A 14,523-nucleotide genomic window follows, 5' to 3' on the forward strand; every position below is an offset into this window, starting at 1 on the left:
TTTATCAGGTCAAGATCTATCTGCCCTGAAATTTTCAGATGAATCGGTCAATCGGTTGTTGGGTTGCTGCCCCTGAATTGGTAATTTTGAGGAAATTTTGCTGTTTTTGGTTATTATCTTGAATATTATTATAGATAGAGATAAATTGTAAACAGCAATAATGTTCAGCAAAGTAAGATCTACAAATAAGTTAACATGACCAAAATGGTCAGTCGACCCCTTTAGGAGTTATTGCCCTTTATAGTCAATCTTTAACCATTTTTCATAAATCTAAGTAATCTTTTACAAAATCTCCACTGAAACTACTAGGCCACAATCATCTTTGGGGTATCTAGTTTGAAAAATGTGTCCGATGACCTGGCCATTCAACCAAGATGGCCAACACGGCTAAAAATAGAACATAGGGGTAAAATGCAGTTTTTGGCTTATAACTATGAAACCAAAGCATCTAGAGCAAATCTGACAAGAAGTTAAATTGTTAATCAAGTCAATATCTATCTGCCCTGAATTTTTCAGATGAATTGGACAACTGGTTGTTGGGTTGCTGCTCTCCAATTGGTAATTTTGCCGTTTTTGGTTGTCTTGAATACTATTATAGATAGCGATAAACTGTAAACAGCAATAATGTTCAGCAAAGTAAGATCTACAAATAAGTCAACATGACCTAAATGGTCAATTGACCCCTTAAGGAGTTATTGCCCTTTATAGTCAATTTTTAACAATTTTCATTAATTTGGTAAATTTATGTAAATTTTTACCAAATATAGTTCTCTGTTACTAATGGGCAAAGTTCATTATAGATATAATTGTAAGAAGCAAAATCGTTCAGTAAAGTAAGAACTTCAAACACATCACCATCACCAAAATACAATTTTGTCATGAATCCATTTGTGTCCTTTGTTTAATATGCACATAGACCAAGGTGAGCGACACAGGCTCTTTAGAGCCTCTAGTTTTTAAATTCTAAGATAAATTGTTAACAGAAAAGTTACAGACAACTAATAAGTATACATAGAAGATGAGGGGGAATATGACAATTGACATTGAGTGTTTATGTTAGAAAAAAAAACACTTTTTCAATAAAATAAACTGAGTTGAAAAAAATAATTGACCTGAGATCCCAGAAGAGTAGACCAACTTAGTGTGGCTTCAAAAATATTATGGTGGGCGTTTTGATATTTGAAAAGTGTCTTAAACTTAACAGTTACAATTTAAGAGACACCATAGTCCAAATAATTATGACTCTGGCAAGGATATTTTAAGTCATAATTATTTGGACTAGAGACACCATAGTTATATAATATTATTATTAAATAATTTTATTCTAAGAAAATTGCAATTGTGTCCAGATTTTAGGGTAATCTTAACTATGAAAGTCTTTCCTACATGGCTATGTTCTATTGAGGATTTTTTTTTAAATTATGTACAGTTCACAGCATGTATACCAAAGCATAATTTGGAGTTATAATATTTTATACTATGGTTTAACAATTCTTAGGCTAACAAAAATATATGGTTAAAGTCAGAATGTTGCTCCCATAAACTCAATGTAAAAAAAAAAACATAAAATAAAAAAAAATCCCTAACTTATTTTCAGATGTAACTGGAACCACACATACTATTTTATTTGGCTTTAGTTTTAACTGCTGTTTCTGTTTTTTCTTTAAAGGTGTTGGTTTGTACTGATCTTATCCTTATTTTTTAAACTTGTATTCTGCAGCAGAAAGGCTCCGTCTATATATAGTAGAAATAATTAATTACTGATAAGGAAACATTTGTTAAGGTTAATACCTGATTATATATTCACCTCTTGATGGAAACATGGAGAGTGATTTAGATAATTAAATAACAGTGTCACCTCTGACACCTTACAATGGTGACATTATCTCTGGGCAGGGTACAGGTGTTATCATAATTCCAGCATTATTCAGATAATATTAATACATTTTATGCAGATTAGCTGATAGCATAATTTTTTATCCACTTGTTATATTCTATAATTTTAAGATTTGCTAGTTTTTCTTGAATTTATTGGGAAATGGAATAACACAGTTAGTCAGGTATGTTTTTAAAAATAGAGATATTAGATTTTGACTTGATAGTTTTTACACCTTAACAGCTGAAGCCATATCAGAGGATTTTTACATTATCATGTTTATGAATTATCAATGAGGACAATTAGTGATAATTCAATAATTCATACAATTTTAATGATTTCTTCAATTATTTTTTTCCACGAACAGAAAAAAAAAAATTACAAATCTTTTGTGAGTTAAGAATGAAAATGGAAAACAGATTTTTGAATTCATATTTTTTAATTCTCAATTTAAATTCATATCCATGACTTTTGATGATTATGTACAAGGTTTAATAGTGTAATTTGAGTACTGTCTTGAAGCCCCGGTTGTAATGTACTTCTTAATAGGAGATTTCCATTATTTAGTTAATGATGTTAGCCTTTTATAACAATCATTTAAATTTAACTATAGAAGTTAGATCAACAAAAAGGAAATGGCAATCTTTTGTACGGAACCTTAATTTCTCCATGGTATTTCTTTGCATGACAAAATGATGTAAAATTACAGGTAACCCAAGGTAAGCTTGTAAACATACCTGTGAAAATTCTTTTTCATTGCATGGTTGAGTGTTTGATTTTTACTGAAGGATTTAAAGTAAACACGAACTGCATTCATAGTTTTTCCAATACATTCTGAAGAAAGGGAGAGATCGTCCTGTAGTATTGAATATCGACATCAACTGTGGCTACGTCTATACAGGCACAGATTATTTTATTTATGTCTTTTGTGCCTACACATTTTCGAAATCTAAAAGCATTTTACAAAGGATTACATATATTTTATGTGACTTATTCTTATACTCTATGGTGGTAAGTAAATTATTAATTGCAATAACAGAATGTTGATAAATTGTAATGTTAAGGACAGTTATTGTTAATTTGAAATATTTTGTCTTTAAATATTGAATTTAACATCTTGCTTTTATCTTGAATTTGCATATTTAAATTATTACATACTTCATCTATCATTGTTTTAGATGAAATGATTTCAGATGAAACCTTATTTCATCTATAGATATAAAAAAGATAATGTGGTATGATTGCCAAAAAGACAACTCTCCAGAAGAGACCAAATGACACAGAATTAACAACTATAGGTGACTGTATGGCCTTCAATAATGAGCAAAGCCAATTCCCCATAGTCAGCTATAAAAGGCCCCAAAATTATGAAATATTTTTTTAAATGATAATTTACTTCATCAGTATGGTTATTTATAAAGAAATGTTTTTGGATGTTACCTTATTCCATATATATGATTATTTAGGGGCCTTGGTGTCCCAGTGGTCTATGTAGATGAACTAATTTTGACTTGCCTGTTAACACTGACATTGTGAGTTGGAATCCTGCATGTGGCAGGTGGGCCAAATATTAATTGACTAGGATTGTCAGTTTTCCTACCGAAGTTTGATGGTGTTTACAGGGCACTCCTACTTCCTCCACCAATAAAAACTGACTTCCACAAATTAACACAATAGTGCTGAATGTGGTACATGTATCAAACACCGATCAATCAATCAAATCATAAATGATTGTTTAATGCCCCCTATCTGTAGGAATGATAAGATGAAATTGTTTTGAATGCTTTCTATCATCAGCTATAACTGTTCTATGTTTTATTTGTTGCAAATGAAACATTTTTCAGAAACTTTTTGGTGAAACCATTTTATACTCTTTGATCAGTTTTTTTTTAGTTTTTTTTTTTTACAAATAATGAAATAAATGTGTCAGTGCTATAACTATTAATTTTTTACTCCAGAAATTCTTTAAAATCAGAACAAAAATAAATTTAATCAAAGTTAGATAGCTTTCTCATACATTGTCATACTATGTTTACGTAGATAAATTCAGAATATTTTTTAATGGCAATTTTTCAAAATCTTATTAAATTTATTTATTTTTAACGTAAGACTCTCAAACTGTGCAAGAATCAAATCGTGTGTGAAGATTTATATAAAATGAGTATTTGTGTCTTCTGATTGAGTGAATAATTATTAAATGTTTTATCAATTTAACCAAATTGAAACTTTTAATATTATTACAATGAAAATTAATTTGAATTACAGTTATTAATGATGAAGATGTTGATTGTTTAATGTAAGAGATAATGTCACAGAACATATAAATTAATAGTTAATTTGTTTAATGTAAGAGATAATGTCACAGAACATATAAATTAATAGTTAATTTGATATTTCCTTTTTTTTACGAATTTCAGGAGGACTTGTAACTTTTCTCTATCTTATTAAATGTATATATATAATATTGAACTTTTACTGATAATTTAAATGAAATATTATTGAAAGAAGTAACTTAATTTTATTTTCAACATATTAGTTTCTTCCTGTGGTTTTACAGTGTTACAAATGTGTACTCTGTTCAGACAGTAGACAATTGACAGACAACCTATATAGTGGCAGTTAATTAGGTAAATAACCTGATAACAATCTGGGATACTCCAAACCTGTCCACAGCCACAAATCAAAGAATGTTTATTCAATTACAAAAAACATAAACATTGCAACTTTATTTGGTAGTTCAGAGAAAGTAAATTGATTCAGTAACAATTTATATTAAACATTTCAAATTTTGATTCATAAAATCATCTAAATGTTTGACACAATTTATCATAAAAAAATTCATTTTCAAATACAAAAACAAAAAAATCCTGTGAATTTAATTTTTTACTTCATAAATTTATCGGAAATGTGACTTTTTCCTTGCAGTTTTTTCCCTATCAAATTTGGGAATTTTTTCAATGGCTTTTCCATTTCACAGTTTTCCTTTTGATATATTTAACTTTTTCCATTGCAAGTTTCCTTTTGAGATTAACCTTTTTTCTATTGCTCAGTTTTCCCTCTAAGATTAACTTTTGTTTCTATTGCTCTGTTTTCCCTTTGAGAGTTTATAGTGCTAAGATTGAACCTATCAATCTACTTCTACACTGGTTAGATAACTACCATGATTTCATAAAACTATTGAGAATCTCACATGGTGGGAGCTGGAGGCGTATCAATTAGTGAAGAAGCAGTTTTATATGATATTCAAATAAAACAATAGAAAAGGTTGTCACAAATTTATTGAAACTGAAACCAGGTGATATAAGCTTGGCCTTAGAACATATAATTAATTAGGTGTAGCCTTCATGCATATTTTGGCACTACACAGAGATTGTGGATTTATTAATAAGACAAGTGATTACCATGTAGTATTGTGTACTGACATGTGCGCATGCAAGAATGTTAAGGTAAGGATGGATGGTATGTGTGTTGTGTATTCTTTCTGCAGGAAGTCATCAATTACCAAACTTTGATCATCTTCAACCTGTATCTACAAGTATACAAAGAGAATTTACTACAGAATTAAATGTAAGACATCTCAATGATAACTATCAGGAGCTTGTGCCTAGATTGTAAATGTACTTTATTTTTGTGGTTTTCTTTTTTCAGAATAGCTGTGTGAGTTGTAGCCAAGTTTTTCAAGGATTCCAAAGTTTACAATTGAGATTTAAGTGAATTATGTTATAGTGATAACTATGGATTATACAGTGTATTATATTTGGATTACATGTTTTATTTCTTCAGGTGAGTTATATCAATGTTTATAATTGAATATTACATGTATCAGCACAAGAACAATATGTATTGTATTTCACCAAATTAGGGACATAGGAGTGCAATTGTTTAAAACAAAACAATTTGATGGAAACATTATGGTTTATGTAAATCATAAACAGTTTCTGCTTTTAGTAGAATTAACCTTTACTTTAACTTATGCAGATAAGTCAAAACAAAAATTAATATTTTTAGACTAATTTTCATAAATTAGATAACTTTCAATAAAGCTATCCAAAAAACACTAATAATTTGTAAATATTTTTGCTTGCCAATCAGATCTAAGGGTTAACATATAACCTCTATCATGTTCATGTGAAGAGGAGGATGACAAAGTAAAGACATATCATTATATTGATAGCTGTATAGTTTGGCTAAAACTGGCCATTGATGGCTATTTTTTGTGTAAACTGGAATAAAATTTAACAGAATTTTAGCCTTTATTTCACCAGGAAACATTAAAACAATGAATTATTACATAAAAAGATAGATACATGGAATGTTGATTGTAACATTTCTATTAGCTTACTTTTCTTAGTAATGTACATGTATAACAACATAATTAACACACTGGGAAATAATAATAGCCGTTTGTTCATAACCAGTGCAGCATATAGAATTGACATAATACAAAATATATAATAGTATCAGTGATTTTTATATCTAGTATGTACTTTACAGTTACAAACCAGTTTAAATCATAAGACAACAAATAAAATAATGAAACATAAATAATGAAATATAAAGATACATCACTTTACTGGCTGTTTGTACATATATTGAAGGTGTGCATGTGGTCAGGGTTTTGATTTTCATTAATATTTGCTCTTTTGGGAGATAGTTGAACTTAAGTTTAAGTGAATGGATCTCTATGAAATTTTTTAAGAAGGCTCAATACCACAAAAGGAAGGTTGGGATTGATTTTGGGGATGATGGTCCCAACCCTTTAGGAATTAGGGACTCAAAAGGGGCTGAAAACAAACATTTGTCTAGTTTCAGGACAATAATTTGTGTATAAGTATTTCAATTGCTCTGAAACTGTACCATAATGTTTAATACCACATGTAAAAGGTTGGGATTTATTTTAAGGGTTATGAGGCAAACAGTTTAGGAATTAAGGGTCAAGCATTTTTATACGCCCGGGACGGGACGTATTATGGTATACCGTTGTCCGTCCGTCTGTCCGTCCGTCCGTCGTCCACACTTCGGACAATAACTCAAAAACGCTTTCACCAATTTCCATGAAACTTAAGTGAATTGTTTATATCTATTGACGTAAGCTCCCTTTCGTTTTTTTTTAATTTCAGATTTTAAGTTTTGGATTTATGGGGCTTTATTCATAAAAATGGGGGGATTTTCAACACTTCGGACAATAACTCAAAAAGGCTTTGACCAATGTCCATGAAACTTTGGTAAATTGTTTATATCTATTGACGTAAGCTCCCTTTCGTTTTTTTTTAATTTCAGATTTTAAGTTTTGGATTTATGGGGCTTTATTCATAAAAAAGGGGGGATTTTCAACACTTCAGACAATAACTCAAAAAGGCTTCCACCAATGTCCATGAAACTTTGGTGAATTGTTTATATCTATTGATGTAAGCTCCCTTTCAATTTTTATAAATTTCAGATTTTAAGTTTTGGATTTATGGGGCTTTATTCATAAAAAAAAAGGGGGATTTTTAACACTTCGGACAATAACTCAAAAAGGCTTTCCCCAATGTCCATGAAACTTTGGTGAATTGTTTATATCTATTGATGTAAGCTCCCTTTTAATTTTTATAAATTTCAGATTTTAAGTTTTGGATTTATGGGGCTTTATTCATAAAAAAAGGGGGATTTTTAACACTTCGGACAATAACTCAAAAAGGCTTTCACCAATGTCCATGAACTTTGGTGAATTGTTTATATCTATTGATGTAAACTCCCTTTCAATTTTTATAAATTTCAGATTTCACATTTTCTTGATATGAATTTTTATGCTTAAAAAAGGGGGAATTTTCCAATAAAAGACAAGTTAAAAGAGCAACGAGCGTATTATGCACTAAAGCGCAGCCCTTTATTCTATTTTACAGACAATAACTTGCGTAACTGTATGGATTTCTCTGACATTGTACCACAAGGTTCCATATAACAAAGGGAGTGTTTGGACTGAGTTTGGGGGTAATTGCCCCAAATATGTAGAAAATAGGGGCCAAAAAGAAGCATTTTTTTCTAGTATTCAGACACTAACTTGTGTTTAACTCGCAGTGTATTTTTTCGAAATTTTTGGACACTTCAATTGCACAATATTGCACAATAGATTTGTAAAAACTTTGACCACATTTATTTTGTGTCAGAAACCTGTATTATGTCATAACTTTGATCCCAATCCAAATTCAGACAGTATCAAGCTTGTATTATGTGTTCAAATTTTCCCCCACCTATTCAGGGTTCGACCTCTGCGTTCGTATCAGGCTGCTCTCAGCAAAGCATTTTATTTTGTATTATCTATATTGTAAAGGTTTATTGTGCTAGTCATTGTAGTGAGAAATGATTCTCTATTCATGCTATTGGAAGTTAAATTTATTCTATCTTTATACCCTACATATAGTATCTCAAATGGTAATGCCACATACAATGATATGGAACTTTGTAGAGGTGTGAAAAGGGGGAAAATAGGATTTACATGACACACAGACAATAGTAGTTAGTATATATACATGTATGATAAGAGCTGTAGACACATTCAATCTGTTGAGGAAAGGAAATCAACAGTTTTCTTAAATATGTTTGCTGATTAGGGTTTTTTATCTTTTAATTGAACATGTTTAACTTACAATAAAAAAAAATAAGCAGATGTGGTATGAAGCCAATGAGACAACTCTCCACAAGAGACCAAATGACCCAGACATTCAAAACTATAGGTCACCGTACAGCCTTCAACAATGATTAAAACCCATACTGCATAGTCAGCTATAAAAGGTCCAGGAATGACCAATGTAAAACAAATCAAGGAGAAAACTAACAGCCTGAATTATGTACAAAATAGTGACAAAAACAAATATTATGTACAGCAACAAAGGGCAACCACTGAATGGCTCCTGACTTGGCTCCTGACTTGGAACAGGTAAATACAGAATGAGGCATGGTTTAAATAGTTGCCTTGTCTGCCTCACATAATAGTTACGACCCTGAAAATGTAAAGCTCACATTGGTATTCTTCAGTTTCAGAGTTATTGGTTTATTCAACATGGGGTAAAAGTCTATTTTACTTAAAATCTAAAAAGTAGATAACTTAGTTTAATAGATTCTCTCCTTTGACCATGTTGACTGAGTGAATTACATAGTGTGTCTTATGTACAAATGAATAGCAATTATTTTGTCTTATGAGCCTTCTGGCATGTCTAGTGTGTAGAGCAAAGCTGAGTCGTTTCTACTCCATTGACAATTGCTGATCTACAGTATCTTTAATAGTAAGCTCTACAATATTGTTCATCATGTACATTTTGGGCAGAGCTCCCACCTATTAGTATTGATGTTTTGTGGTAATGGCTAAGACAAGAACAGTACATGAATGAATGGAATATTCTATTGTTTCTGAGTCTTGTCACAGGTCTTGTGTATAGGAGACAGGTTAGATTGACCTTATACCATCTTTAATAAATGTTTCATTTCTGTTGTTTAATTTGAATCAGATTATCCAATATATGCTGTGTCATTTATTGCCACCTTCTGTACTAACATTGAAGTAGAATTGTTGGGGTCAGGTTCACAGATTAAGTGGTTCTTATTTACTCATGTTACTTGTCTGTTGTTTTGATTGTATAAATAATACAACAAAACAAACAAGGAATTCACTCCACCATCATTGCTGATGTAGGATCAAACTTAATTCTGTTATCAAATGTATATTGGATTGAAATCCATTAAATAATCAATTTCATTCCCAGGTCAATATATGTAAATTTAAATCTAGAATTAAAAAGAAAAACTGGTGTACCTCTGATTTCTGAATTAAGATGGAATTTACAGTAAATCAATTATTGGAAGTTTTCCATCATTTTACATCAGCCATTATCATGATTATCAATGTAGAAGAATTACAAGACTTTTGTGCCAAATGTTCTCTATCATTGGTTCCAGCTGAAGAGTTTATTTTAGTTTGTAAATTGTTTATTATGTCAATTAAGACAAATTAATAGATCTTTTATCATGTTTGTGGTGATTAGTCCTTGTTAGGCACAAAATTCAATTAGAAAACTTATAATTAGTTTACTATGTGTTAATTCTGTAAAATTTCAAGTTTTATTATTTCTTTGTTCTAAACATAAAAACCAGGTTCAATAATAATTTGAATTCCTTACATATATACATACATAAAAACGATTTATTTGAGGTCTTTTAATATCTATTAGAGTTTTGTTGCACTGCATAGATTATATGAATCTGTCGCTCCCCAATATACTGAAGAGCCAGAATGAGTTCTTTAAAATAAAAAGTAATGATCTGAAATTTTTTTTAAATAAAAGGAGATACAAGATATAGGTCTATAATGCTTTAGATCAACAACATTAATAGCCAATTTAATATAATTGATAAGGCATATTATTGACCATTCTGTCTTGTTTTCCTCAAATGTGACATCTTGGATTTTGTACTTCCTTATAAGCAACATGATCAGGGTGCCACATATGGAGCAGGCTTTCCTTACCCTTTCAAAGCACCTGGTTTTGGTAGTAAACAAGTTTTTAGATTGCTATGTTGTTATGTATATACTGTTGTTTATAAGTTTGAATATATATCCCTTTGGTACATGTATCTGCTTACCCTTCCAATACACCTGGTTTTTCGTAGGAACAAGTTTTAAGATAGCTATGTTGTGATTTGTATATATTGTTGTTTATTAGTTTGAATATCCCTTTGGTATATATTTTCTGCCCCTCTGAAAGTAAACAAGGTTACAGTATAACCTATAGATATCTCCTAAATAAGACCAGAGTTAATTAAATACCAGTCTAAGATCTCCTAAATATGACCAGCGTTAATTATATACCAGTCTAAGATCTCCTAAATATGACCAGCGTTAATTATATACCAGTCTAAGATCTCCTAAATATGACCAGCGTTAATTAAATACCAGTCTAAGATATCCTAAATATGACCAGCATTAATTATATACCAGTCTAAGATATCCTAAATATGACCAGCGTTAATTATATACTAGTCTAAGATCTCCTAAATATGACCAGCGTTAATTATATACCAGTCTAAGATCTCCTAAATATAACCAGCGTTAATTATATACCAGTCTAAGATATCCTAAATATGACCAGCGTTAATTAAATACCAGTCTAAGATCTCCTAAATATGACCAGCGTTAATTATATACCAGTCTAAGATCTCCTAAATATGACCAGCGTTAATTATATACCAGTCTAAGATCTAAATATGACCAGCGTTAATTATATACCAGTCTAAGATCTCCTAAATATGACCAGCATTAATTATATACCAGTCTAAGATCTCCTAAATATGACCAGCGTTAATTAAATACCAGTCTAAGATCTCCTAAATATGACCAGCGTTAATTATATACCAGTCTAAGATCTCCTAAATATGACCAGCGTTAATTATATACCAGTCTAAGATATCCTAAATATGACCAGCGTTAATTATATACCAGTCTAAGATCTCCTAAATATGACCAGCGTTAATTAAATACCAGTCTAAGATCTAAATATGACCAGCGTTAATTATATACCAGTCTAAGATCTCCTAAATATGACCAGCGTTAATTATATACCAGTCTAAGATATCCTAAATATGACCAGCGTTAATTATATACCAGTCTAAGATATCCTAAATATGACCAGCGTTAATTATATACCAGTCTAAGATATCCTAAATATGACCAGCGTTAATTATATACCAGTCTAAGATCTAAATATGACCAGCATTAATTATATACCAGTCTAAGATCTCCTAAATATGACCAGCGTTAATTATATACCAGTCTAAGATATCCTTAATATGGCTGACCAGCGTTAATTATATACCAGTCTAAGATTTGTGCAGATAGATTATCAAATTGCTGCACATTGAAATTGTAAAATAACAGCTGCTTGCCACAATGGTAAATCTTTTTGGTGATTGAGTGCAGCCAAAAGACAAACAAACTTGATCAGAGTTAATATACTAGTACAAGAATTGGTACCTCTAGCCTTAGACTATCTTCATATACAGTGCTCTTAGTTTCCAATTTGTTTGTAGTGGTGGACTTTCTCCAAAAAGTTCTTGATATTTTAAACTTTAATATACTAATTGTTGTTTTACAAAGGTTGTAACTTATGCAAACATTTCGCCAAATCTCTCATACGTAAATCAAATATTTTAACAAGCAAATATTTTATCTTTAAAGAAAAGCTTTAAACCCATATAGTGAAATAAAGTAATACAAATTGTGTCTTTGATATAATTAGATCTTGAAGAAGTTTGTTATAACCAGTAATAACAGTGATTTATCAATATTGTTACTTGTAGTCTACCAAGACAAATGAGGGGGAAAACTTGACTGTATTCTAGTAGCTATAGTCAACATAATAATATACACAAGTACCTCAATATACTGACTTAAATCTCTTTTATCTCCAAGTAAATAAATAAAACCAGGTTATGACTATGTCAACAATCCTTAAAATCAATCTCTACAACATTAGACAAAATATAAAAGGAGAATCAAAATAAGACACACAAAAAGTAGTTAAAAATTACTTTCTGATGTTTCACTGAATATGCCTGGTCAGTTCCTTCTTATGTTTGATTCAACATATATGAAGTATATGTAGTTATATACCAGTTTGTAGTATGTGAAATGTTTTGTATATTATCTCTATGAACCTGTTTTGGGAGATTTGTTTTCATATGTGTATCTCTGAACCTGTTTTGGGGAGATTTAATTTGAAATGCCAGTCTGTAAATTTGTATAAACTGTTTTGGGGAGATTTTTTCAATATATACATGTGAATCTGTATGAACCTGTTTTGGGGAGATTTTGATTTCACTTTGAGAATAAGTATGAATCTGTTTTGGGGAGATTTTGATTTCACTTTGAGAATTAGTATGAACCTGTTTTGGGGAGATTTGATTTAACTGTGTGAATCTATGAACTTTTGGGGAGATTTGATTTAACTATGTGAATCTATGAACTTTTGGGGAGATTTGATTTAACTATGTGAATCTATGAACTTTTGGGGAGATTTGATTTAACTATGTGAATCTATGAACTTTTGGGGAGATTTGATTTAACTATGTAAATCTCTATGAACCTGTTTTGGGGAGATTACATTCCACTATGTGTATCTCTATGAACCTGTTTTGGGGAGATTTGCTTCCACTATATATATGAGAATCAGTATGAACAAGCTTTGGGGAGATTTGGCTGTATATATGGTAGTCTGTTTGAACTGTTATGAGGATATTGGATTTAACTATGAGAATCAGTATGGACCTGCTTTGGGGAGATTTGACTTTGTGTATGGTAGTCTGTGTGAACTGTTATGAGGAGATTAAATTTAACATGTGTGAATCAGATGGTTGCAAGTTCATATATAGATATATTTCTGCTGTCTCCTTTCAGTTTTTGCTGTGCAAGAATTTACTGTTACTCCACAAGATAAAAGAGTTGTTCAGGGAACCAGTGTTACATTTGAATGTAAAGTGAAAAACCAAGTTGGAAGAATTCAGTGGATATATAATGGAGAACCTTTAGGTAAATATTACAGCAATCCAATATATATTATATAGTTGTTTCTATTAAAATTGTTCTATGTTATAATGTCACATGCTTTTGCATATTTTCCCCCAAAAAAGTTGACTATCACTAACTATATATACTGGCCCAGATAATACCATTAAACAATATTGTTTCCAAATCATGTACATATATTTTAATAATCAAATTATAATTTACAAGATGATATATTATATATTGAAAATTTTTGATTGATAAGTGAAGTTTGGAATCTTTGTAAAAAGACATTTTATCTGACCTTGTCATCAATAGGTTCCCCCCAGGGGAAGTGTTCTCTTACTAATGAGGCTTCTCTCCGTAATCAATGGTGATATAACAATGCTGAAAGGAATGAAGGAAGTATAGGATTGATTCAGAAACTGTCTTAACTCTTCTTTTTTTTGAAATTCTATTTGCATTTTCCCATTTGTCATGAATTTATTTTAATAGGAATGACAAATGTATATTTTTTAAGTAAGCAATAATACTGTTTAAATTATTGATAATGAATCAGTAATTTGTAATTACACCCACTATTTATATATATTTATCCATTTGATTAAAAATTGACCTGAAATATTTCTCCTCTCCTGAATCATATACCCTCACTGATCCAGTTTCTTCTGAATTCTGGAGTCATAAAACATTGGCTATATAACTTTTAATAGGTAAGTGAAGTCATTTAATAATCTGATGAGCAAAATATGCATGAATTTTCTGTCTCGTGAAATAAACTTTCATAAATGTCGATTAAATCATTTTTTTGGTAAATCATTAATGGACTTCTAATAATAAAGCACTTCAATTTATGAAGATTTTGAGATTTAAATTGAAATAAGAGTTACCATTATGATAACACCTACCTTTTTACTTATATATGTGGTTTATAAATCATTACAGTGTGACTGGGTTACTGCAGTTACCAGCCTAAACAGTGGATTTATAAATCATTACAGTGTGACTGGGTTACTGTAGTTACCAGTCTAAACATTGGATTTATAAATCATTACAGTGTGACAGGGTTACTGTAGTTACCAGTCTAAACAGTGGATTTATAAATCATTAC

The 14,523-nt window shown here is 30.4% G+C and overlaps 1 protein-coding gene across 8 annotated transcripts in view; it reads left to right on the plus strand.

Annotated features, from left to right (window-relative positions):
* The window catches only part of LOC143078649 (nephrin-like), a 91,581-nt gene that overhangs the window by 37,852 nt on the left and 39,206 nt on the right, over nt 1–14,523 (plus strand). For 3 of the 8 annotated variants that reach the window (XM_076253502.1, XM_076253508.1, XM_076253510.1), the window contains exons 1-3: nt 2,677–2,887; nt 5,525–5,659; nt 13,305–13,436. In XM_076253502.1, coding sequence (XP_076109617.1) covers nt 5,611–5,659; nt 13,305–13,436 — 181 coding nt within the window. In that variant the 5' untranslated portion in view covers nt 2,677–2,887; nt 5,525–5,610. Of the gene's footprint in view, nt 1–1,981; nt 2,061–2,576; nt 2,596–2,676; nt 2,888–5,326; nt 5,444–5,524; nt 5,660–13,304; nt 13,437–14,523 lie in introns of those variants that run through there. The other 5 variants (XM_076253504.1, XM_076253503.1, XM_076253506.1 and 2 more) reach the window with 4 other exon arrangements.

The sequence above is a fragment of the Mytilus galloprovincialis genome, chromosome 6, assembly GCF_965363235.1.
Source record: "Mytilus galloprovincialis chromosome 6, xbMytGall1.hap1.1, whole genome shotgun sequence".
Lineage (NCBI taxonomy): Eukaryota > Metazoa > Mollusca > Bivalvia > Mytilida > Mytilidae > Mytilus > Mytilus galloprovincialis.